The sequence below is a fragment of the Paramormyrops kingsleyae genome, chromosome 6 (genome assembly GCF_048594095.1).
Source record: "Paramormyrops kingsleyae isolate MSU_618 chromosome 6, PKINGS_0.4, whole genome shotgun sequence".
In the NCBI taxonomy this organism is placed as follows: domain Eukaryota; kingdom Metazoa; phylum Chordata; class Actinopteri; order Osteoglossiformes; family Mormyridae; genus Paramormyrops; species Paramormyrops kingsleyae.
In genome coordinates, this window is record NC_132802.1 from 29751335 (window position 1) to 29776038 (window position 24704).

A 24704-nucleotide genomic window follows, 5' to 3' on the forward strand; every position below is an offset into this window, starting at 1 on the left:
ATGGGCAAAGGAAACTTTTGTATGGTGAAAAAAAGTCATGAAGCAGGCCATGAAGTAATAGGAAGGTTCAGGGTGCTGAACGTTCTGCCAACAATCGATTAAGGTTTAATTTTTCAGAATGCATAATGGTTGCGCGACTTAAGGTAAGAGTCTATCTCAGTCTCATCTTTTAATATTTGCAGTCAACTTAGGTCACAACTGAAACACGTCTGGCAGTGGCGTGATGTAATTCAAAGTTTAATGTTTATGCGAAATACCATACTGTTACACATTGATAAGTGTTTTGTGGCAATCATTTTCAGAAAGGCACTATATCAGAATTGTTCGATTCATAATGACATTTTTTTTCTGCTGTATGTGTGTGAGAGTAGGTGTGGATAGCAAAGTATTATCACAGTGAAAATTCAGCTGTGTACGAAGATTTTAAAGAAGCCTACAGATGCTTCTTTAAAAGCTTCTGACTTTCACAGAACACCTGCACGTTGCAGGGACACTGAAAACTGCATGTCAAAGCATGTCTTACAGTTGTACTGCTGAAGACTGTACAATACAAGATAGACAGGTGGCTTTTTCTGTTATGATTTAAAGTAAAATTTAATTAAGATTAAATTATTTGTAAAGATTTTTAATAGTCATGGAAATTATGTATAATCTCGGGTATTTACTGCATATTCTTTAATGGATATTCTGTAGCAACCGGAGAGACAGGACAATTTGTTGAACGGGGTCAGTCGTTCTAAAGGAAGCATTAATCTTCCAGCATAATTAAGCTTCCCCCAAATACTATTGGTGTTTAGCAAACTAGCACAACTTTTCTTTGGAAGGAAAAATATTTTTCCGTTGTTCTTCTACATTTTATAAAAATAAAACTATTCAAGAATTGTCCCACGACGCTCCTAAATTAGTAATATTATGTCTTGGAAATCAATTTTTAATATGGCTCAAACATTTTCAGATGCAAAAAGCATAGGTCATATATCCATTTTTGAACAGCTGAACTGGTGTATTATTTTATGTCTAATTTTATCTGTACTGTACTAGTAACTGATTAAATCTAGTAAGGAGTAATGCAGAACTGTTCAGGTTAATTAATGAATAATGCACTGGGCTTCTATTTTTGATAACTGAAATATCTATAGAATTGTCATGGCTGCCCAAGAAATCCGTGCAACCTAAATACATCTTGGTACTACCGTATTATTAAGATGTTATGAAATAAGATTTATTTTACACATTTCTTACCAACTGTGAAAAACTGCAGAAACACTGCAGAAATCCAACCACATACACAAGATGCCTGAATTTCTGTAGCACATTTTCACATTGTCTATAGACAGTACCATCATATTGTTGGTCATCTATAATGTGACAAATCTATTTATCTATTTGGTAAAAGTAAAAAATGACAAACTAGACCTTTTGTTATTAACAGGTCTCTAAATATATTGTGAGACCTGTGTTTAAAGACACTGGCCTTGTCCAGTCTCATTTTGTAGTGATCATTGTGCAGATAACATCAACTGTAAGCTACTGTGCTCCACTTCATTAAAATGATGGCCATGGAAAATTTGCTACAGTTTTCATCTTTTTTTCTAGGGCGAATCATGTCCCAGGTCACATAATTTATTTTTACCTTTTAAAATAATAATAATTTAAAAATAAAAGATTACTTCAGTACTGCTGAAGCTTAATTTTACTTGGATAGGCACCCTGCTCTTTAATGAGGTATTCTTGATTGTCAGATCGCGGGCGATAAGCTAAAAACCCTTTGCTGCAGTGTGTGTCAACCATGCCGAGGGCCTGATGATAGGCATGCAAACAGAAACTAGCTTTTTCTGGTACAGTATATCACCAGGAAGCCTTGCACACTTCATTGTTGTCCAGCTCTGTGTGGTATATCATGTGACTTATAGAACTGGACATAAAAAAGCAATTTGATGTGAGAAACAGTGTTTTAGTACATTTATAATATAGATGTTTAGCTGGGAAATCTTTTCACTTTGCAAAAAAATTATACACCATGTAGTAAATTATGTGGTTAACACTATCAGCAACATCAGGCAGCATTTGTCACTTATGTGCATGTAAATAATCTTGTTTTGCAGTTTGTACAAGCAAACTGCTAACTGGATATTGTGGTAAATGAACGAGTGCAAACCATCAAACCTAACATTCTGACACAAAATTTGCTTCACACGGTCATGCATTTGGGAAACAAAAAAGTAAGCATAGTGAATGTTTGCACACTTGTTGATAAAACAATGCTTATGCAGACTTCTCACTTGTCAGAAAGATGATATATGCTAATATGAAACCACTTTGGCCTACTTTTTTTTTCAGCCATACAGGAAATAATGCAAGAAAGCTGACTGGTTATCAGAAAGAGACTTAATCTTCTTTGAAAATATAAAGATATTAACTATTAATTTAAAATGAACTTTCAGAGTATAGGTATTAACAAGAAAAATAATTCTGTAATTTCAACACTTGGAAAAGCTACATTTAAATGTAACAATCTCATCTCAGGTACAACCATGCTTTGTGTTCTATTCTGCCTGGGACAGGTTCCCACCCCCAGTGACCATGATCTGGATATGTAGTTAGAAGGTGGCTGAATTGATGGATGGATGGAATTTGTACCCACAGAAAACTCTAGGATTAATCTGTCCTGTTTGTCATTCAGAATAGTAAAAATAGTAATCTTTGTAATTAGTTGCTTTGGTACACTAAAGTGGGAGATCTGAATGAAACTGATCAAATGTGTCCAATTTCAGGAATTTCTGTGAATTACAATGTCAAGCAAGAAGTCAGGAAAAGCCCGGAGAATTGGCTCCACCCGCAAAGATTTGCGTGGTCTGGGCAGCCAGATGAGGGACAAAGAGGCAGACGTCTTTGCCACCCTGCTGGAGGAATCAAGGACCTTGGAACATGAATCAGCAACCACAGGGGGAGAACCAAAGCCTATGGAGGAGCAATCAAGACCCATGGGAGAAGAATCATGGACCACAGGGGGAGAACCAAAGCCTATGGAGGAGCAATCAAGACCCATGAGAGAAGAATTACAGACCACTGGGGAAGAACCAAAGTCTACAGAGGAGGAATCAATGGCCATCGGGGTAGCATCATGGTCCATGGAGAAAAACTCTAGGACCACAGGGGAGAAACGAGAGGTGGACTATAAACTAGAAGAAAGTTCCCTGTCGGAGAGAACAGCATCTTTGTTGGCACTCGCCCCATCACATGACCCTTACTCTGCTGGCACACCTCACCTGGAATCTAAGAAGATGGAGAAAAAAAAGAAAATGGGGTCCACTCGCAGAAAGCTTCCCACAGATTTGGAAGAACACAGAAGGGAAGGGTGGGATGGTGCAGAGAAAGAGGAATGGCATGAGGGTGGTAAGCATGTAGTGGATGACCAGGCTGTAAGCACGACAGCCCAACCATTAGGAGAGTTACACACAGAGCCACAAAAGGCAAGTGAGTGTCTGGAAGGAAGGGAAGAATCTACCATCACAGGAAAACAGCATGCATTCCACTTTTTAGACATATCCACTATTGAGAACAAATCAGCTGATTCTCAGTTTTACCCTCAAAGTATGTACAGTGAAGAAGCTCAAAAGAATAAACAATCACACATAACCAATGAAAGCAACTTGATTATAAATTTAGACCAATCAGAAGGGAAGCTTACTGATGAGGACACCTATGAGAGGGACCTGCTTCTCAGACAACTTCAATCAACAGACAGTGGTCAACTGGGCCATGTTGATGCTGCTCTACAGCTGCCAAAATCAGAAAGAAGCACTCTACATGAGGACAGCAAACATGAAATGGCTCATTTTGAGCATAAAAAGAGGAAGATGGGTTCTACACGTAAGGGGGGGCATGCCTTACAAATAAAAAGTGACAGGGAACAAGAGATTGATATTTTACCTGAGGAGATGTTAAGAAGCCCTGGAGACTCTGTGGACGTATGTGTGCTACAGGGCAAAGATTCACAAGAGAAAAGCAGACCTGATGTGATACAGTATATTAACATGGAACAAGTAAAAAAGGAAGGTTCGCTGGAGATGGAGGAGAACAAGGAGGCAGAGGCGTTAACGGGAACCAGTAGAGATAAAGAACAGGAGAAACACAAAAGCACAAGAGAAACAAATGAGAAATATACAAAATCAGGGTTGTTGGGCACAGATATGGTTGACAACAGGGAGACACAGGAAGCAACAGCAACAGATATTGTTGAGGACATTTCGGTAGACACGGAAGGGAGGGAGATAGATAGATCAAGAGGCACAGGCATAGCTGAGGAAAATATGAAACCAGAGGTAAGAGAAACAGATGTGGTCACAGAAATTAGAGCTCCAGGATTAGGGGGAACCGGCATGTTTGACAGAGAGACAGAGGAGACAACAGGAACTAGAATTCTTGAATTCAACGAGACTCACAGACTTAGAGAAACACACATATTAGAAGACAATGTGGCACAAGAGAACCAAGGAACAGATGGAGGACAAAGAGATGAGGCAGAGAAAGAGAGTGTAACAGATGTCATTCTGGAGGTAAATGTGATGAAGTATGAAGGTGCAAGCAATGAGAAAGAGAGTACAAAAGAGGAAGAAGGAGATGGTGCACAGGCAACAGGAGAGAATTGGAGGCAAACACAGATGATGCAGATTGACTTAAATATGTTAGAGTCATTTTCTTTGGAAAAGTATGAGCAAGAAGTTACAGCCTCAGAAAGAGAGAGGAATTCACCATTAGAGAACCCCTCAGTGGAGAGTTTTTCATTTCAAGATGAATCCAAAACCTTTATTCCAGAGGAACAAGTAAAGTTCACTCCATTTGAGGATCTGCTGGAACCCTGCAAGAATAGCCCATTCTACAACTCAACCCATATGGAAGCACCATCTACAGAAGTTCTACAAAATTTTATAGCACCCCAAGAATGGGAACACTTAGGCAAAAAAATTAAGACAGAATCGACTCATGGGAATGCAACAAAAAATAAAATGGAGAACAGAAGTAAAGGGGCAGGTGATGATCGAAGTGAATTAGAAGAAATAAGAGCGGAAAAGATAGATGTGAAGCTGGAGAGAGAGGAGAAAGAGACCATCACTGAGAAACTGAACACCATCCTGAGGGACACAGGGGTATTAAAGGAACTTGATATACAGGAAGGTGATAAAAGCATGGCAGAGGAGAAGCAAATTCCCCTGGTAGTAGAGGAGGTCAAAGGAGAACCAGAGGTAAATATGGCAGGAGGAATCAAGGAGAATAAATGGAAGTTAGCAGAAGAGGGAGACATAAAAATGAAAGGGACAAATATTGCAATGGAAGAAAGTGTAGCGGTCTCTCAGGAATTCTCCAAAACAGAAACCACAGACTGCAATAAGGATGATTCTAGCTACGTTTATGATCCTTTCAATAACGTGTCAGTAGATCCAATAGTAACTGACAGGACTGCCACCAATACCCTGTCATTGGAGATGAATCAAAAATCTGATGAGAGCTCTCAGAAAGATTCCACCCGTATGCAGAAAAGGAAAAAAATGGGCTCTTCTCGCAAGGGAGTCAGGGGCCTACACAAGGAGACAGAAAAGAGTGCAGGGTTCAGCAACATAGATGGGTTAGAAGTCAGTGAGCAACAAGGGGAAAGAGAAGAGGAAAAGGCAACAGAGGTAAAGCAAAATGTTATAAATGTGGTGATGGAGATGACAAAAGAGGAAACAAAAATCAGTATGGCGGAGGTGACATCAAAAAGCAAGCACGAAGTCAAGATCACAAACGATAACAGCGGAGCTGAAGACTTTGAAAGCCAACAGAGTGTAACTGAGGATCCTACAGCAACTAATGTTGTAAAGGGCTTTGAACAGCATGAGGACTACTCAGACAGAGCATCCAGCAGGAGTGAGAAAAGAAGAAAGTTTGGTACCTCTCACAGGAGAGGCAGGGAAAGGCTTAAAGAGAAGGAGATACAGGAAATGGCAGAGACTGAAGTGGAAACAATGTCTATGGACAATAAGGAATCTGCTACTGATGAAGTGATGAAATCATTGCAGAATGAAGAGAGAGAATGTGGGAATGAGAAAGCAGAAAGGAAGAGTGGAAGTGGCAGTGACAAATCACTTACTTCCATGGGCGTCATCCCAAATTTGCAGCGGCCCGAGAACTTAGCCATTACCACACAACAGGAATGTTCAGGGTCGCAAGACACATTTCTGCCAGCAGCAAGGAGGAGAAAAATGGGATCCAGACGCCAGGGACAGGATAGTCTGAGGAAGCGAGACCTGGGCCTGGAGCAGCCTGAGGGCAGAACTGCAGAGGCACATATAAATACTGCTGCCCTTCTGCAGAGGATGCAGGAAATTTTCCATCAGCCTGATGTTGAGGAGAAGGGCTGCATCACATGGGAAAATGTGCAGGTACTGATCTAGTAGGCTAATATATAACAACTTGATTGGGTTTTTGACCATCAGTGTTTTTAAACTTAATGAATTATTGTAATGGAATATTACTCATTAGGAAACACATCGATTACATTAGAAAACGTACATTAATTACTGTTTTATTATTGACCCGTTTGTTCTCTTTTATATTTTTAATGAATCAGTTTGGACTTTGCTCGTGAACCCAACACTAAAGGTCCTCCTCGGACCTAAACAGGCATAATTTGTTATTAATGTAGCATTAAATTATCTACCAGCTGTGAAACCATGATTACTTTTTGATCTTTGATCATGCTTTGAAAGATGCACAAACCTAAGAACCCCCTCAAGCTTGATCTATGTAAGCAGTTTGAAGATGGATTAATGGATGGATGGATGAACAAACCAAAAATTAGATACAAACCTGAAAAATATTATTGTTTAGATATTGCTTTATGTATAAGATGCTTTAGTATTGTTATTTGACTAATGGAACTTTTACAAACTGGTTATTTTTTGTATCATTTCACTCACTTTGATATATGAGACAGCTCGATAAAAACTCTTTCGATAAGTAACCCACATCAGTACAACCATATCTTATCGTTCTATATACTCCAGCTGCAGTGTTGTAACTATTGCCTCAGCTTAATTCATAGCAGGCTACTTGCAGTACTTAAAATGGAGCACCATTGATATTCACGTAAATCACGTAAATGAAAGTTATGGTTATATATGTGTGAGCTATGCCAGTGTAAAGATGGTAAAATGCATCTTTGGCATCTTTGGCATTCACAACATGCATCACCGGGGGAAAAATCTTTATTAATTGCACATTATATTATAACAAGCACTTCTAGATTTATGATTAGCTGCTGTCTTTCAGGGCCTGAGCCATGAGCTTGGTCTCAGCATTGAGGAAGTTCACCAGGTGTTCCAGCAGCTGGATGGGGACCAGGATGGCCTGGTGACTCACCAGGACCTCACTGAAAGCCTCGGTGAGTCTTCACCATTTTATTAATCAATGTGGTGGACATATGCCCAGGTAGTCACTAGTGATTAGCAGCAGGAACTTCAGTGTGTCAGAGTAGCAAATGGTACAATTTGCTCAATTGCTAGAAAAACAGTGGGCAAGTGATAAACCTATACTGAGCTTATGAACACCATTATATGTGCCAAATAAGAATAGAATATTTGGAAAAATATACACTACAGCCTGCTGTTCCTGGAAATTTCAGTCCAAGCATACTAGGAAAAGTCTATTTCAATTTACCAAATACATTCCTGTAGTCCAGTGGTTAGCACTGTTCCCTCACACCTCAAGGACTGGGTTTGAGTCTCTGCCATGGTTCCATGTGTGTTGAGTGTTCTCCCCGTGTTGTCGTAGAATTTCCTCTGGCTTCTTCAGTTCCCTTTTGTTTTGTAAGTCAAACATAAAACAATGAATGAAATCTTTGTTGCTAACAAAAGGTAAAATGGCACCTTCCCCAGTATTAAAAATGAAACAAAGTTCGTACTGCTGGCCCTGGTAGAGATCGCCAAGCCCAATCCACCGAGCTGTGAAGCTCCCCACTGAGCCACTTTGCCACGTGTGAAAAACAAAAGAACAGCTTCCAAAAATCACACATATATTCCTTATGTTTAATCCCCCTAAGCACCCTCACATAATGCTACATAAAAATGGTCATACGCAACATAAAATAAGCATGAAATGCTCTCCAAAAAATTACAGATATCTTGTTGGTTAGATGGATAAAAACTGCTTTGGTTCCAATACCTATCCCTAGAGGCACCCCAGCAATTTAAAGTATTTGCTATCCACTACCAGCTCAATTAATGAATTGCTTAAGACTATTGCACAATACTGTATGTGTGTTGTGTGCTGACTGCTTAAGACTATTGCACAATATTGTATGTGTGTTTTGTGCTGACTTCCTAAGACTATTGTACAGCATCATAGATAGTTCACCTTCATATCCAATGCAGGTCCTAAGACCCCCCCCCCCCCCAAAGGTTAATTAAGTAAGACCCCTCATTGTTTGGACTTGTATGTGACCTTTGAGAAACTTGATTTATTTAATCCAGTACAGTATAGAGACCCAGCACCTAAAGGCCAGTTCTTTCACCCTTCTGTGCACAAAACAGAATCCTGCAAGCAAGAACAGTATTTCCAATTCAAGAGGGAATATTCTGGAACCCACAGCTTGGGGTAAGGGGGTGTTGTGGTGGGGGTGGGTTAGACATGTGTAAGGTGCTAGCGGTACATTTTGTAAAATTGTCATTGGCCTTGTTTAAAAAGTCCTATACATAATATTATAGTGTTAACATATTTGTATAGCTTTCAACAAATCATAGTTTTATTATGTGAATACAAAAAATATCCCATTCATGCATCTTTAAATCCCCTGACATGACTGAATTTAACATTCAGATATGTTACAGCTGATTCATTGTTTTTATTTACATTTACATTTTACTAATTCATCTGATGCTTTTATCCAAAGTGGCTAACAGTAGAGAGAAGGATTACAATTCATGCGTGCCCCTGGCAATCCTTTTTATGAAGCAGGGAAATGAAACAAGGTTGCATTTTAACTTTTGCATGTTTATATTACATGCTTATTAATGGTCTATTTTCGGTTTTGCTCATTTACAGCACAATTTGAATTTGTGTCTAGTTTCTAATTATGATATTTTCACAAATAAGTAAAGGAAATATTGGTTGTGTTCATACCTGCAATGATTAATGTAAGCTCATGGGAGCTGCACTTACACAAAAATGTTCTGAGGGCAGAAGAAAAAATGATAACCAATCAGATAGTAAATGAAGTGGGTTCAAGCAACTACAGAAGGTGGGGCCAACCAATCAGATGTCTGAATAGGCTGGAATACCAATGAGTACCACACACACAAGTTGGTCTTCCTATCTAAATGGGGAGCAGACAGGACAATATGGCAGACAACATCAATGACGGATCTGGGAAACAAAGGAAGACGTGGACTAATAATATACACAAGACTAGCCAAAAGGAACAGGACACAGGTGATCACAATCGGGAATTAACACGAGGTAACGAGGGGGGCGTGGCACACACGAGGATCGGACGAGCTGGGCGTGACAGCCAGCCCAAATACAAGACTTTTGGCATTTTTACTTTTTTTGATTGCACAGATTTTTATAAAACTGAGGTTATCCAAATGAGGACCTCAAAAGATGTCCCCAAAAGTAGGGAAATTTCAGGTTTTACTACAATTTGGGAACAATTTGGTCCTCAAATGTGATCTATGCAAACCCACACACACACACACACACACACACACAAACACACCATGACCAGCTTCTCATTGGAATTCCAGCCAAGGCTTTACCCTTGTTTTGTGTCCTATGCTGCTTGGGATAAGTTGGATAAGCGGTGGGAAGATGGATGGATAGATTAATGAATGGATGGATGGATATTTCTATTTCCCAATGGAGTCAAAACTTATGCTTGTCTTTCTCTCTGCAGTACCTCGGGTGTCCAAGGCAAAGCAGATTTTGGGGTCAGACCATCCATAAATGAGAAGCTCCTGACTGGGTCAGGTCTTGGTCAGGCCGACCTCCACTTGAGAGAGGGGCAGGCACTCTGGGAGAAGAAGGGAACCCAGGCCAGGAGTGAGGATACAGGGTCAATGAGTAAGACACAGGAGAGTGAGGAGGCATGGGAAAAAGAGGAAGAAATCGATTTGGCAGGGAGTAAGGAGCAGGAGAGGGAAGAGGCAGGGGGAAAAGAGGAAGAAACCGATGAGGCAAGGAGTAAGGAGCAGGAGAGGGAAGAGGCAGGGGAAGAAACTGATGAGGCAGGGAGTAAGGAGCAGGAGAGGGAAGAGGCAGGGGAAAAAGAGGAAAAAACCAATGAGGTAGGGAGTAAGGAGCAGGAGAGGGAAATAGCAGGGGAAAAAGAGGAAGAAACCGATGAGGCAGGGAGTAAGGAACAGGAGAGGGAAATGGCAGGGGAAAAAGAAGAAGAAACCGATGAGGCAGGGAGTAAGGAGCAGGAGAGGGAAGAGGCAGGGGGAAAAGAGGAAGAAACTGATAAGGCAGGGAGTAAAGAACAGGAGAGGGAAGAGGCAGGGGAAAAAGAGGAAAAAACCAATGAGGTAGGGAGTAAGGAGCAGGAGAGGGAAATAGCAGGGGAAAAAGAGGAAGAAACCGATGAGGCAGGGAGTAAGGAACAAGAGAGGGAAATGGCAGGGGAAAAAGAGGAAGAAACCAATGAGGTAGGCAGTAAGGAGCAGGAGAGGGAAATGGCAGGGGAAAAACAAGAAGAAACCGATGAAGCAGGGAGTAAGGAGCAGGAGAGGGAAGAGGCAGGGGAAAAAGAGGAAAAAACCAATGAGGCAGGTAGTAAGGTGCAGGAGAGGGAAGAGGCAGAATCATGGCATAAAAAAAATGAAAGTCCGAATGCAAAATCCAAAAGTGAAGATTACCAGGCTAAGAAGGAAGAATTGCTGAGTACCGGTCATGAACCTGAGAATACCCATTTAATGAATGAGGAAGGAGAGCTGTTGAATAAAGATCAGGAGAGGAAGGACACACAGTTTCTAAATCAGGAGCAGCAGAATGAGTGGTCCAAGGAACTGGATGAGGAGCAGGTCAGTGATGAAGCAGAGGGACTGAGGAAGTGTCAGGGAAGTAAGGAGGCAGAGATAATGAATGAGGACCACGATAGTGGGAAAGCAGGTCTACTGCATAAGGACAGAGATATAGAGAGGGCAGAGTTAGCAAATAAAAACCAGGACAATGACCATATAAAGGTACTGAATGAAAATGAAGAAAATATTATGGTGGAGCTATTGATTAAAAGCCAGGGAAGCAAGCAGGAAGAGTTATTAAGTAAGGAAGAGAAAGGAGTGGAGGCAGAGATTCTGAGTGAGGAACTTGACAATAAGGAGCAAGGGAATCAAGATACATACTGTGAGGAGGTAGAACCACTTAATGAGCATGAGGAGAGTGTGGTAAAAGATTCAGCAAATCAAAACCGGGATATGGGGATGACTATAAACCTATCAGGAGAAATGACACATGGAAAAGAAATAGTTATGTCAGTCAAACAGTTAGTGGACAATGTATCAAGCATCCAGGAAGAGAGAAAACAAAATGGTGTGGATGCAGAGTTATTAAGTAAAGACCAGCAGAACAGGAAGGCAGAGCTACTGAGTATGTACCAGGAAAGTGGAGAGGCAAAGCTGATGTGTAAAGACCAGGGCAAGGAGGAAAGGGAGATACCGAGTAGATACAATGGGGCTATGCAGGCAGGTATCATGGCAATGACCCAGAACAATAATGAGGAAGGGATGGTAAGTAAGGACCAGGCAAGTGGGGAGGCAGAGATACTAAATCAAGATCAAGAGTGTGTGGAGGTAAAGCTGCTGAATAAAGATGAGGACAATGACACAACAGAGACAATGAGTAAGGATCAGGTCAGAGAAGAGACAGGCTTACTGGGCTGTGACATGGAGAGCCAGTTGCTGAATAAGCAGCAGCAGGGTGAGAAGGCCAAGATACTGAATCAATGCCAGAAGGGTGAGGAGGTGCAGTTATTGTACGACGATCAGTATAATAAGGAGACAGAGGTGCTGGGTAAATACAATGAGACTGTGGCAGCCCATATCATGAATATGACGCAGAATGATAAAGACCAGACTAGTGAGGAGGCAGAGGTAATAAATCAGAATAAGCAAAATGTGGAGGTACATATACTGAATGAAAGCCAGAACAGTAATGACCTAGAGAACCTGGGTCAGGATAGAAAAAAGACAGATTTGCTGAACAAACACATAGAGAGTGAGCTACAGGTGATGCACAAGGACAGTGAGGAGGCAGAGATACTGAATAAGCACCAGGATCATGATGAGGCAGTGATAATTAATCTGGTTAAGGAGAGTGAAGAAGCAGAGATCCTGGATAAGGATCAAAACAATGAGGAACTAGAGGAGAGTGAGGAAACTGAGAGACTACAGGATGAGGACAATGAGGAGGCAGAGATACTGGACCAGGAAAATAAAGAGGGAGAAATAACACATAAGGAAAGAGAGGAGACTGCCTTACCAAGCATAGACATAGAGAGTGAGGAGGCAGAAACACTGAATGACAACCAGGAGTGTGTGGAGGTAGAGTTACTGAATAAAGACCAGAACAATGAGAAGGCAGAGATACTGAAAAAGCACCAAGAAGGTGATGAGTTTGAGCCACTGAATACAGATAAGGATGGTGAAGAAGCAGAGATAGAGGTGAGGTACTTGCAGAGTGAGGAGGCAATGATAATACCAAAGGACCAGGAGTACGTGGAGGTAGTGATGCTGGATATGGACCAAGACAATGAGGAGGTACAATTGGAAAAGGAGCTAGAGAGTGAGGGGGCAGAGTTACTAAATGAGGAACAGGAGTCTGTGGAGGTACATGAGGACCAGAACAGTAATGATGCAGAGAACCTAGGTAAATACCTGGAGAGGGAAAAGGCAAACATAACATACAAGGACAAGCAGAGAGAGGTGACAGGCTTACTGAGCGCAGACACACTGGGTGAGGAGACAGAGATGCTGAAAAAGGACCAGGGCAATGAGGAGGCAGAGTCACTAATTCAGGCTCAGCAGAGTGAGGAGACAGAGTCACTAATTCAGGCTCAGCAGAGTGAGGAGGCAGAGTCACTAATTCAAGATCAGGAGAGTGAGGAGGCAGAGGTAATGAATACAGACCAGGACATTGCGGAGGTTTATCTACTGAATAAGGACTGGAACAGTAATGAGGTACAGATACAGAGTAACAACCAGCAGGGTGAGGAGGCAGAGATATTGAGCAAGCACCAGGAGGGAGAGGACATGGGGGTATTGGATGAGGAACAAAATGGTGAGGAAAAAGTGATACCAGACAGGGACCTGGAGACTGAGGAGGCAGTGATAATAAATCCAGGTCAGGACTTTTATGAGGCAGAGTTATTGAATATGGACCAGATGAGTAAGAAGTTAGAGATAATAAAACAGGACCAGGAGGGTGAGGAGGCAGAAATGCTGGATATGGACCAAGACAATGAGGAGGTACAACTGGACAAGGAGCTAGAGAGTGAGGGGGCAGAGGTACTAAATGAGGAACAGGAGACTGTGGAGGTACATGAGGACCAGAACAGTAATGATGGAGAGAACCTAGGTAAATACCTGGAGAGGGAAAAGGCAAACATATCATACAAGGAAAAGCAGAGAGAGGTGACAGGCTTACTGAGCGCAGACACACTGGGTGAGGAGACAGAGATGCTGAAAAAGGATCAGGGCAATGAGGAGGCAGAGTCACTAATTCAGGCTCAGCAGAGTGAGGAGACAGAGTCACTAATTCAGGCTCAGCAGAGTGAGGAGGCAGAGTCACTAATTCAGGCTCAGCAGAGTGAGGAGGCAGAGTCACTAATTCAGGCTCAGCAGAGTGAGGAGACAGAGTCACTAATTCAGGCTCAGCAGAGTGAGGAGGCAGAGTCACTAATTCAGGCTCAGCAGAGTGAGGAGGCAGCAATTCTAATTCAAGATCAGGAGAGTGAGGAGGCAGAGGTAATGAATACAGACCAGGACAGTGCGGAGGTTTATCTACTGAATAAGGACTGGAACAGTAATGAGGTACAGATACAGAGTAACAACCAGAAGGGTGAGGAGGCAGAGATACTGAGCAAGCACCAGGAGGGAGAGGACATGGGGGTATTGGATGAGGAACAAGATGGTGAGGAAATAGTGATACCAGACAGGGACCTGGAGACTGAGGAGGCAGTGATAATAAATCCAGGTCAGGACTTTTATGAGGCAGAGTTATTAAATATGGACCAGATGAATAAGAAGTTAGAGATAATAAAACAGGACCAGGAGGGTGAGGAGGCAGAGATGCTGGATCAGGAACAAGACAGTGAGAAGCGAGACATACTGGACAAGGGCCCAGAGAGTGAGGAGACAGACAGATTAAAATATGATGAGGAGCATGTGGAGGTACAGCTGCTAAACAAGGACCAGGACAATGAGGAGGCAGAGTTTCTGGATCAGAAGAATAAGCAGGCAGAGATACATAAGGATCAAGTAAGAGAGGAGACTGATTTAGTATGCATAAACATGGAGACTGAGGTACAGTTTAAAGACAAGGAGAATGAAGATGCAGAGATACTGAATGACAACCAGGAGTGTGTGGAGGTAGAGTTACTGAATAAAGACCAGAACAATGAGAAGGCAGAGATACTGAAAAAGCACCAAGAAGGTAACGAGTTTGAGCCACTGAATACAGATAAGGGTGGTGAGGAATCAGAGATAGAGGTGAGGTACTTGCAGAGTGAGGAGGCAATGATAATACCAAAGGACCAGGAGTACGTGGAGGTAGTGATGCTGGATATGGACCAAGACAATGAGGAGGTACAACTGGACAAGGAGCTAGAGAGTGAGGGGGCAGAGGTACTAAATGAGGAACAGGAGACTGTGGAGGTACATGAGGACCAGAACAGTAATGATGCAGAGAACCTAGGTAAATACCTGGAGAGGGAAAAGGCAAACATAACATACAAGGACAAGCAGAGAGAGGTGACAGGCTTACTGAGCGCAGACACACTGGGTGAGGAGACAGAGATGCTGAAAACGGATCAGGGCAATGAGGAGGCAGAGTCACTAATTCAGGCTCAGCAGAGTGAGGAGGCAGAGTCACTAATTCAGGCTCAGCAGAGTGAGGAGGCAGAGTCACTAATTCAGGCTCAGCAGAGTGAGGAGGCAGCGATTCAAATTCAAGATCAGGAGAGTGAGGAGGCAGTCGTAATGAATACAGACCAGGACAGTGCGGAGGTTTATCTACTGAATAAGGACTGGAACAGTAATGAGGTACAGATACAGAGTAGCAACCAGAAGGGTGAGGAGGCAGAGATACTGAGCAAGCACCAGGAGGGAGAGGACATGGGGGTATTGGATGAGGAACAAGATGGGGAGGAAATAGTGATACCAGACAGGGACCTGGAGACTGAGGAGGCAGTGATAATAAATCCAGGTCAGGACTTTTATGAGGCAGAGTTATTGAATAAAGACTATATACAACATGAGGACCAGAACAGTAATGATGCAGAGAACCTAGGTAAATGCCTGGAGAGGGAAAAGGCAAACATAACATACAAGGACAAGCAGAGAGAGGTGACAGGCTTACTGAGCGCAGACACACTGGGTGAGGAGACAGAGATGCTGAAAACGGATCAGGGCAATGAGGAGGCAGAGTCACTAATTCAGGCTCAGCAGAGTGAGGAGGCAGAGTCACTAATTCAGGCTCAGCAGAGTGAGGAGGCAGAGTCACTAATTCAGGCTCAGCAGAGTGAGGAGGCAGAGTCACTAATTCAGGCTCAGCAGAGTGAGGAGGCAGCGATTCAAATTCAAGATCAGGAGAGTGAGGAGGCAGTCGTAATGAATACAGACCAGGACAGTGCGGAGGTTTATCTACTGAATAAGGACTGGAACAGTAATGAGGTACAGATACAGAGTAGCAACCAGAAGGGTGAGGAGGCAGAGATACTGAGCAAGCACCAGGAGGGAGAGGACATGGGGGTATTGGATGAGGAACAAGATGGGGAGGAAATAGTGATACCAGACAGGGACCTGGAGACTGAGGAGGCAGTGATAATAAATCCAGGTCAGGACTTTTATGAGGCAGAGTTATTGAATAAAGACTATATACAACATGAGGACCAGAACAGTAATGATGCAGAGAACCTAGGTAAATGCCTGGAGAGGGAAAAGGCAAACATAACATACAAGGACAAGCAGAGAGAGGAGGCAATGATAATATCAAAGGACGAGGAGTATGTGGAGGTAGTGATGCTGGATATGGACCAAGACAATGAGGAGGTACAATTGGACAAGGAGCTAGAGATGCTGGATCGTAACCAGGAGTATGTGGGGGTAGAGTTACCATGCAGCATGTTACCATGTACCTTGCAATACAGGTACAAGACTCATCTAAGAGATACATTTGATGACCTTCGAGAGGTGGAGGGATCTGAAAATGAATGTGACCCCCACACGTCCAGGGCAGTTGTGGAGGACAATGAGTGGATCTGGGACTGTGAGCTGCTAAAGGAGCCGCAGTTCTATTCTGGGTGTAATGAGAAGAAGGAGAGTTGGGATATCTGGGATGAAACAAATGAAGCTGAACTGGGGTCAACAGTGTGCAGAGAAATAAGTGAACTGGGGAGCCAGATAGACAATGTTATTTATTGGAAAGGATGGAGGACAGACGAGTTTGGAATAAACAAGGACACCAGCCAGAAATTAGCTAATGACCTTTACCCCATACCAGAGGAGGATGAAACTGAAAATAATATAGAATATAACAATGTAGAAATAACACAGGAAATAGCAAAGATTCAAGAGATGCCACAAGCTGCTGACCAAGGAAACACAATCATTGACTTTATCATAGATAATCATGAGTTAAAGGAAATTCAAGAAAAGAAATGCATTTTGTCAGACGGTGATGTTACAGAGTCTGATGAGCAAAGGAATATAGTTAGACTAATAGAGTTGAGGGAAGAAACTGAAGACTTAAACACTTTTGAAAATAACAAAGAACATCAAGATGTAGAAACTATAGAGGGAACAACTGGAAATACCATGGAAAACAGACAATGTCCATCCACTTTAGCAAATGCTGTAAATCAAAAAGACAGCAATGAGTTAAGTGAATGTGTCATTCTGGATGGAGAAAAACAAGAAGCAAATGTTATAAAGCAAAGTCATGACAGTGTTCTGGTCAGAAGTGATGTACTGGGAGGAGCAAACAAAGACTCTAGCCGGGTGCCTGAGATACTGAATAATGATGATGAGACAATTTGCACAGGGATGGAAATACAAACAGATTCAATAGTCCGTGAAATGGGTGAAATGAGAGGTCGTCAAGCTATGGCAGAGACAGCTGTGGGACCTGAAGTTATTCAGAATGCTGAATTTCAAATGGATGGAGATAGAATACAAATGCAGGGAAGTTGTGAAAAAGGCAGGGATATTGTTATAGAACATGTGCAGTTAAGTATGGAAAGTGACACGGAATGGGATGGAGGGACTAGTCAGGGCAGGGACACGATAGCAATGGAGATGAAATACAAAGAAAAGACTGAAAGGCAGAATAATTATGAAGGAGCAGGGTTCAAAAAGCTAAGTGAAGCAATAACTCAAGAGGAAACAGAACATAGAGGTGGTACCGCAGGACAGCACAAAGGTGATGGGAAGAATTGGGACACATTTGAAGGAGGGTCAGCGCAGGGAGATATAGCACTAAAGCTTAGTGAAAAGGAAAGCCTTCACATTGATAGGGGTTTAGAAGATTACAATAATGACTGCCCCCATGACAAATGGGACGAGACACCTGTGTTCATCCAATGTCATGGTTTTGAGGAGCTAGAACAAAAAATATCAACAGATGAGGAAAAGTTGTTAGCATATCATGGTGATGAGTTAGAGATGAAGACTGAACGTTTACATGTTGGACCAGCTCAGGGGACAATTAAGGCCAAAGAAACAAAGGTTGGGCAGCAAAAGGACAAAGGCAGTGATGTAATAGAATGTGAACAAGCATGTACAGGTTCCTCAGAGGATAGTGAAAGTTTGAAAGAGAAACTCAAGTGCGACATGAATGTTATGGAGTGGGAGCTTCTTGCAGAACAGGGAGAGAAAGACAATGAAAGGAGAGATGAGGCTTGCAAAGATAATAACCAATTGCTGACAGAATTAGTGGAATATGGCAAAAGAGGGTCAGACGTGACAGGAGTAGATGATACATCCAGATCTAGCAATAAACAAGGTATATCATTAATACAACATGTGAATAGCGAGGACAAGGAGAAACAGGGAGTGACGAAACGAGAGCAAGGGGCAGAAAGATACAGTATGACACCAGAGGAAGTATGTGGAGAAGAGGAGCTGAGAATGGAAGCCATACGAATTTATGAGGAGGCAGAGCAGGAGATGAGTGGAGATGTGATGGCTGAAAGGGAGGTGGAAGCAAAGGAACAGAAAAATAGAGAAGATAAAGGGAAAGAGGGATTCAGGGCCATGGGTGGAGGAATTGTTGTGACGCCGGAGGACAACGGACAGCTTGCTATTGGCTGTCTCCCCACAGGCAGCTGGAGTCCACCAATATCAGGCCCGGACCTACTATACAACATAGTTCTGGTTGGCAGCAGCAGTGTAGGCAAGACCTCCTTCATGAAACGCATCCAGAGTGGGGATTTCACCCTGGACCACTGTGCCACGATTGGTGAGTAGCATTCTCCAGTGTCACAAGATACCACTCTGTAGGTCTCTACCTTGAGGTTTCTGTGATCTAGGAACGTTTGGATTGAATATTTTTGCAACAGTCCAATATCTAGGAAAATTAAAAGATAAATTCAAGATAAAACACTGACCAAAAGTACCATCAGAAGTACTAATGTAACTTATTATAATAGAACATTTGATAACACTTTACATTAAGTGCACCTTCATAATGCATTCATTATGCATTCATAGAACATTCAGTTCACCTTCATAATGCATTCATAGAACATTCATAAGCAGCATGCAAGTACACCTTAACATCCTAACATCCCTTAACAGCTTTAATATACATTAATAACAAACATTACATGATTATACAATTATAATGTTTGTTATTAATGTATTTTACAGCTGTTAAGGGATGTTAGGATGTTATGGTATACATACATGATGTTTATGAATGTTTTATGAATACTTCATGAATACATTATAAAGGTGCACTGAAAGTTTTATGAATGCAATATAAAAGCATTATGAAGGCACAGTTAATGCAAAGCATTACCGAATATTTCATGGTCATTTCAGCTGTATCCAATTTGTTTATCTCTGTTTGCATATATATACTTGTTTGTGTGTAGCTTTTCTTTTTTGGTACGTGCACCATATGGACAAAAATATTAGGTATTAAAAATATTGTAATCAGTACATGCTCCTTACGTCTTATTTACAGACAGACAGTGTACATAAAGTGCAAATGACATACAGAGTGCAAAGTGTATGGGATGTCTTAGATTCAGTTTGATGGTGTGTTGTGAGTGGAGCAGGGTGTAGCAGTCAGGGAATCAGGTGTAGGTTGATGTTGCAGGTTAGATGTTTGTAAGGGTGATAGCTTGAGGGAAGGAACTTTTCCTGTGGGGACTGGTCCTGGTCTGGAGACTTCTGAATCATCTGCCAGAGGAGAGGAGTTCAGGGTGTGATGGGTCATAGATGATTGGAGCCACTCCCACCCCGGTCACCAGACCCATGGGGACCGACACAATCCTCATATCCAGCCCTGTCAGTGCCAGTGGTTGCATTAAAGTCACCGATGACCAGGGGAGTGTCACTTATGGGCACCCATCAACCACTGAGCAAAGATGCAAGCAAAATGTCTCCCTTCCCAAGACATCACTCACCGTGGTCAGAGCATACGCTGAGACACCAGACAAGACACCCGCTTGCAGGGTTGAATGCAGTTTAATATCATACCCAGGACATTTAGAACCAACCTCTTGAATCTGTAATTATAATAGCCAGGTGTCCCAGTACTTTTGTCCATATAGTGTGTTTGTATGTACATGTCAGGTCTTGACAGCTGTATCCAGTCTCTGGCGGTGGATGGTAGACGTGTCCTTCTACAGCTGTGGGACACTGCTGGACAGGAGAGGTAAGAGTTTCTACTTAAGTTCATAATATCAATTGCATATACAGTATTAATAATTTTGGTAGATTACAGCCACCCCTTCACATTCACAAGGGTCTGGGGTAGACGATCCACACGAATGAGAAGGTTTGCAAATGATACTTGGGCCCATTATTAAAAATGCGAAATTAATGGCACTGAAAAGTTGAAAAGCAAGTGTGACAAATGTGAGGTTCCACGGTCACAGAGATGGGTCTGACACATGAGCGAGGCTGGTTGCAGAGACAAAGATGTGTGGCACACTCAAGCGAAGATATGTAAATCCCATAGTCCAACATACATATATATATAAATGATTTTATGCAATCCAAATCATTTCCATATTTTTGGCTTACACATTATCTGGGCATTTCTGTAATCTTTCAGAGAACTCCAAATGTATTCCCATTCCATTATCCAAGGCCAAGTCATGAATAACTTCATCTGTTGGGGCGACTGTGTGTTTGTGTATATATGCTTTCAGCTACAATGTGTTGTTCTCCTCAGGTACCACAGCATCACTAAACAGATCTTACGCAAAGCCCAGGGACTGCTGCTCATGTACGACATAACTTGCATTGATAGTTTCAACAGTGTCCAATACTGGATATCCTGCATTCAGGTAGTGTCCTTATACCAGTGTATCTGCCATTCTGTCAGACCCTCTTAATCTCTTCAGAAGCCGGACACAGCTGCTCTCAGCAGGAGCTATAATGATTAAACAGCGGAACACTGATCAAAATGCTGCTAGGTTTTAAAGTCCAGTAGGAATCCTGCTATTCTGCATTGAAAAACATACATTTTTTTCCTAAACTGCATCAGAAAAGTTTTGTATACACACACAATATATTGCCAAAAGTATTGGGACACCCCTCCAAATCTGAAATGAATTCAGATGCTCCTATCACTTCCATAGCAACAAGTATATAAAATCAAGCACCTAAGCATGCAGACTGCTTCTACAAACATTTGCAAAAGAATGGAACCTAGAGAACTTCATAGAATGGGTTTCCATGACCGAGCAGCTCCATCCAAGCCTTACATCACCAAGTGCAATGCACAGTGTCAGATGCAGTGGTGTAAAGCACGCCAGCACTGGACTCTAGAGCAGTGGAGACATGTTCTCTGGAGTGACAAATCACTTGGTTTGGCGGTTTCTAGGAGAACGACACTTGCCTGACTAGATTGTGCCAAGTGTAAAGTTTGGAGGAGGGGAGATTATGGTGTGGGGTTGTTTTTTAGGGGTTGGGCTTGGCCCCTTAACTGGCCTGCACAGAGCTTTGACCTCAACCCAATAGAACACCTTTGGGATGAATTAGAGCAGAGACTGCGAGCCAGGCCTTCTCATCCAACATCAGTACCTGACCCCATAAATGCTCTCCTGGAAGAATGGTCAACAATCCCCATAAACACACTCCTCAACCTTGTGGACAGCCTTCCCAGAAGAGTTGAAGCTGTTATAGCTGCAAAGAGTGGGCCAACTCCTTATTATGTATATATTAAGAATGGGATGTCATTAAAGTTTGTGTGTAAAGGCAGGTGTCCCAATACTTTTGGCAAAACAATGTATGTGCAAATTGTACATAATGGAATTGATACAGCATGATTTCTGATTAAGATTAAAATGACTCATCTTGCAAAGTCATTTCAAACTAAGGTCAGGGTAACAAAGTAAGTCTTTTAGGACAGTTTTAGCCTCAGCTTTTTATGCCTTAGGTTAATTAAGAACATAAGAACATTATGTTCTTATGTAGGTTAATTGAAACCATGTAAACAGGTCTGACTCTTTAAACGTATACAGTAAGTGAGAAAGGCTTTTTCGCGTGATATTTTTATCTATGGCGATCTTGCCTCTAACAGGAAGGAGCCACAGATGATGTCATCATTATGTTGCTGGGCAACAAAAATGACAGCTTCAAACGAGAAGTCCCTCTCCATGAGGGGGAAAGATTAGCCAAGGTTAGTATGATGACATACTAACATCTTTCAACATCTGGCAACTTCAGCTATTGGATTTTGTAGACCATAGCATGTATACAGAGTCTTTGGTTAATGTCTGAATATTACATAGTATTATCACTATTGCTAAACTTTTAATAAGGTTATTTTATTTTTACAGAAGCTTACAGGTGATTTCATTAGTTTCTGCCCCGTTGTTCCCTAAACAATATAAATTCAGTAGGGTATTTCCAGAAACACTTAAAATTATTTTTTTGGTTAGTCATTAGGACTGATGACAGACCACTGATTTTCCATTGAACTGACCAAGGAACTACTAAAATAAGGGCAGTAGAAGTGTTGGAGAGTTATTTACATTTTAAGCATATCCTCCTGAGACCCGACCTATTCATTTATGTCCATTGTAGTGGACATTGTATTTTTACATTTATTTTTTCGCTGATGTTGGGAAACATATTTATTCTTGTTGTGCACTAAAGAGGACATGCTGTGAAATTAAAATAAGAATAAATTTGAAAAAATCTAAATTGTAAGATGTCTTATTTCCTCCAAAGACAGATAACCTACAATTGAAGGACACTTTTTCCCTTGGGTCTCAGGAGGATATTTACAGTCATAACCTATCCTACGTGAGCTAGCTGGTTCTACTTGAGTATCTTCTGCCTCTGTGGTGGTTACATTTTTCAGTAAAATAAGTTCAAATGTCACACTTTTGAGTCTCACCATAACAAGTGCCTAACATATGCACTTTGAATATATTTTATGTACGTTAAGTAAATATCAACAAAATAACAGTTATGGTGTTAATTAAAAAACTGACTCTGAACTACAGACAGAAAGCTGTTTACTGTTGAGTTTTTCTTCTTCATAAGAGAAACAGAAACCAATATTGGTTGTAGGCCACACTGAAAATAACAGATCTTATTACCACATAGCAAATAACCCACAGAACTGTCCATAGTAACCATATGAATGCTAATTTTGGACACTATTTCTGATCTAAGTACTTGTGCAAGGCAGACTGCAGCACGCATTCTTTGGTCGGGTTGTCTCATGATATCGTTGCAGTGTATTGAGCAATATGAGGTCCTGACATTGTTTACTGGGTATCTATTTCTTTTAAAGGAGCACAGAATTAAGTTCATGGAGTGTAGCGTTGCCACTGGAGAGAATGTGGCGCTCTCGATGGAAACTTTGGCCCGGTATGTCCCTCTAAATCTATGATTAGGAACCATAATTACTGTAAATGACCGTCACTAATTTTACTTACAGCGTCACTGTTATTGCACCATAGAGATTGGAATGTGAATGCTACTTAATTTTCTTGCATTCAAATGTGTCCCCACGACTAATGTCTATTTGCATTTTGCATACTGCTACAGCAGGACTGTTAGCATATATGGAAGGACTTTCTGCTCTCACGCTTCGTGTTTCTGTGCCTCCAGGATGCTCAAACAGCAGACGGATCAGAAGGAAGAAGCACCATTGATATTGCGCAAGGAGCAGCCGAATAAAAAATCAGGCTGCTGCTGATTCGCTCATAGAAATGCCATCCAAAGCACACAGCTTCTTTTATATTGTTCACATATCTATATAAACAAATTATAAAGTGCCATATAATTCAGGTTTTTTTGCCATGGAAAACCACAGAAATTAGCCAAAGATTACAAACAAATGGGACATTTACAAAATCCTACTGTGAGCATCAAAACATCACCCTAACTGTACAAAAACTATGTGACTATGAAATATGTAAATATATTTTCTGCTGATAACAGTAACAGTGGCCAAGAGGAAGCCACCAATCTTGGCCCAAAGGCTCATGTTTGCAATTCATAAAAGCACAATTATTGCACAATTATTCTGCCATGTTCACTATTAAAATTTATTAATGCCTTAAGAAATGGGTCATTGGCTTTCTTGCAGAAATGAGTAGAAGCTTATCTATAGCTCATTGAAGCAGTCAGTACCTCCAAAGAAATGCCAACAGGGCTGTACGTGTTTAATATGCTGTTATTTTCTAAAACAGACCTGATACTCTATGATACTTTTGGTAGGATACTGTAAATGGAGAATTACTTTCTTTCATGCACTTTTATATCTGTAATTTGCAAAACATTTCTCAGCTTTATGTAATACTCAAAACAATGTACATAAAAATATGTATTAAACAATTAAAAAAAAAAAAGTGTACTTTTTTTAAATAAACCTGCCATACTTGCAGCCGGAGTAGGATTTTGTTGGAAGTTGTTCACATTTTGTTTTTATCCAGCTCAGATGCGACTGCCATTTACTATTAACAAAATCCAGCAGCGCAATGACAGTCTGAACCAACAGGGAACAGAATTCTTTGAGATATCAGAACCACCATCTGTCTTCCATTCTGGTTAATGTAGCACATAGGTTGCAGTGAGGCTCTAACCCTGGGGACTGCCCCTGGAATCAAAGGGCAACTGTCATTTGTTTACTTGTTCATGTTGAACTACATGACTGTTTAGTTTGATGTTTAGTTTGATGGTGTTATGAATGAAAGTGTAACAGTCTTATGGGCATTGACCATTGGCTCAATTTGCATTGTATTATTGTGTTAAAAAAAA

General features: G+C 41.5%; 1 protein-coding gene across 1 annotated transcript; it reads left to right on the top strand.

The window, feature by feature from the left end:
* The first annotated feature begins 2792 nt into the window (after positions 1-2792).
* LOC111844718 (uncharacterized) lies at positions 2793-24330 on the top strand. Its single transcript, XM_072713261.1, has 10 exons — positions 2793-3422; positions 5538-6422; positions 7312-7423; positions 8571-8634; positions 9932-18708; positions 20052-20133; positions 20656-20770; positions 22009-22107; positions 23233-23309; positions 23553-24330. The coding sequence occupies exons 1-10, from the start codon at positions 2793-2795 to the stop codon at positions 23638-23640; spliced, it is 10929 nt and encodes a 3642-aa protein (XP_072569362.1). The 3' UTR covers positions 23641-24330.
* Positions 24331-24704: the final 374 nt, after the last annotated feature.

Coding starts and splice junctions, on each gene's coding strand:
- LOC111844718 (XM_072713261.1), top strand. CDS start 2,793: ATGTCAAGCAAGAAGTCAGGAAAAGCCCGGAGAATTGGCTCCACCCGC. Junction 20,771..22,008: donor ACTGGATATCCTGCATTCAG/GTAGTGTCCTTA, acceptor TGCCTCTAACAG/GAAGGAGCCACAGATGATGT. Junction 22,108..23,232: donor AGGGGGAAAGATTAGCCAAG/GTTAGTATGATG, acceptor TTTCTTTTAAAG/GAGCACAGAATTAAGTTCAT.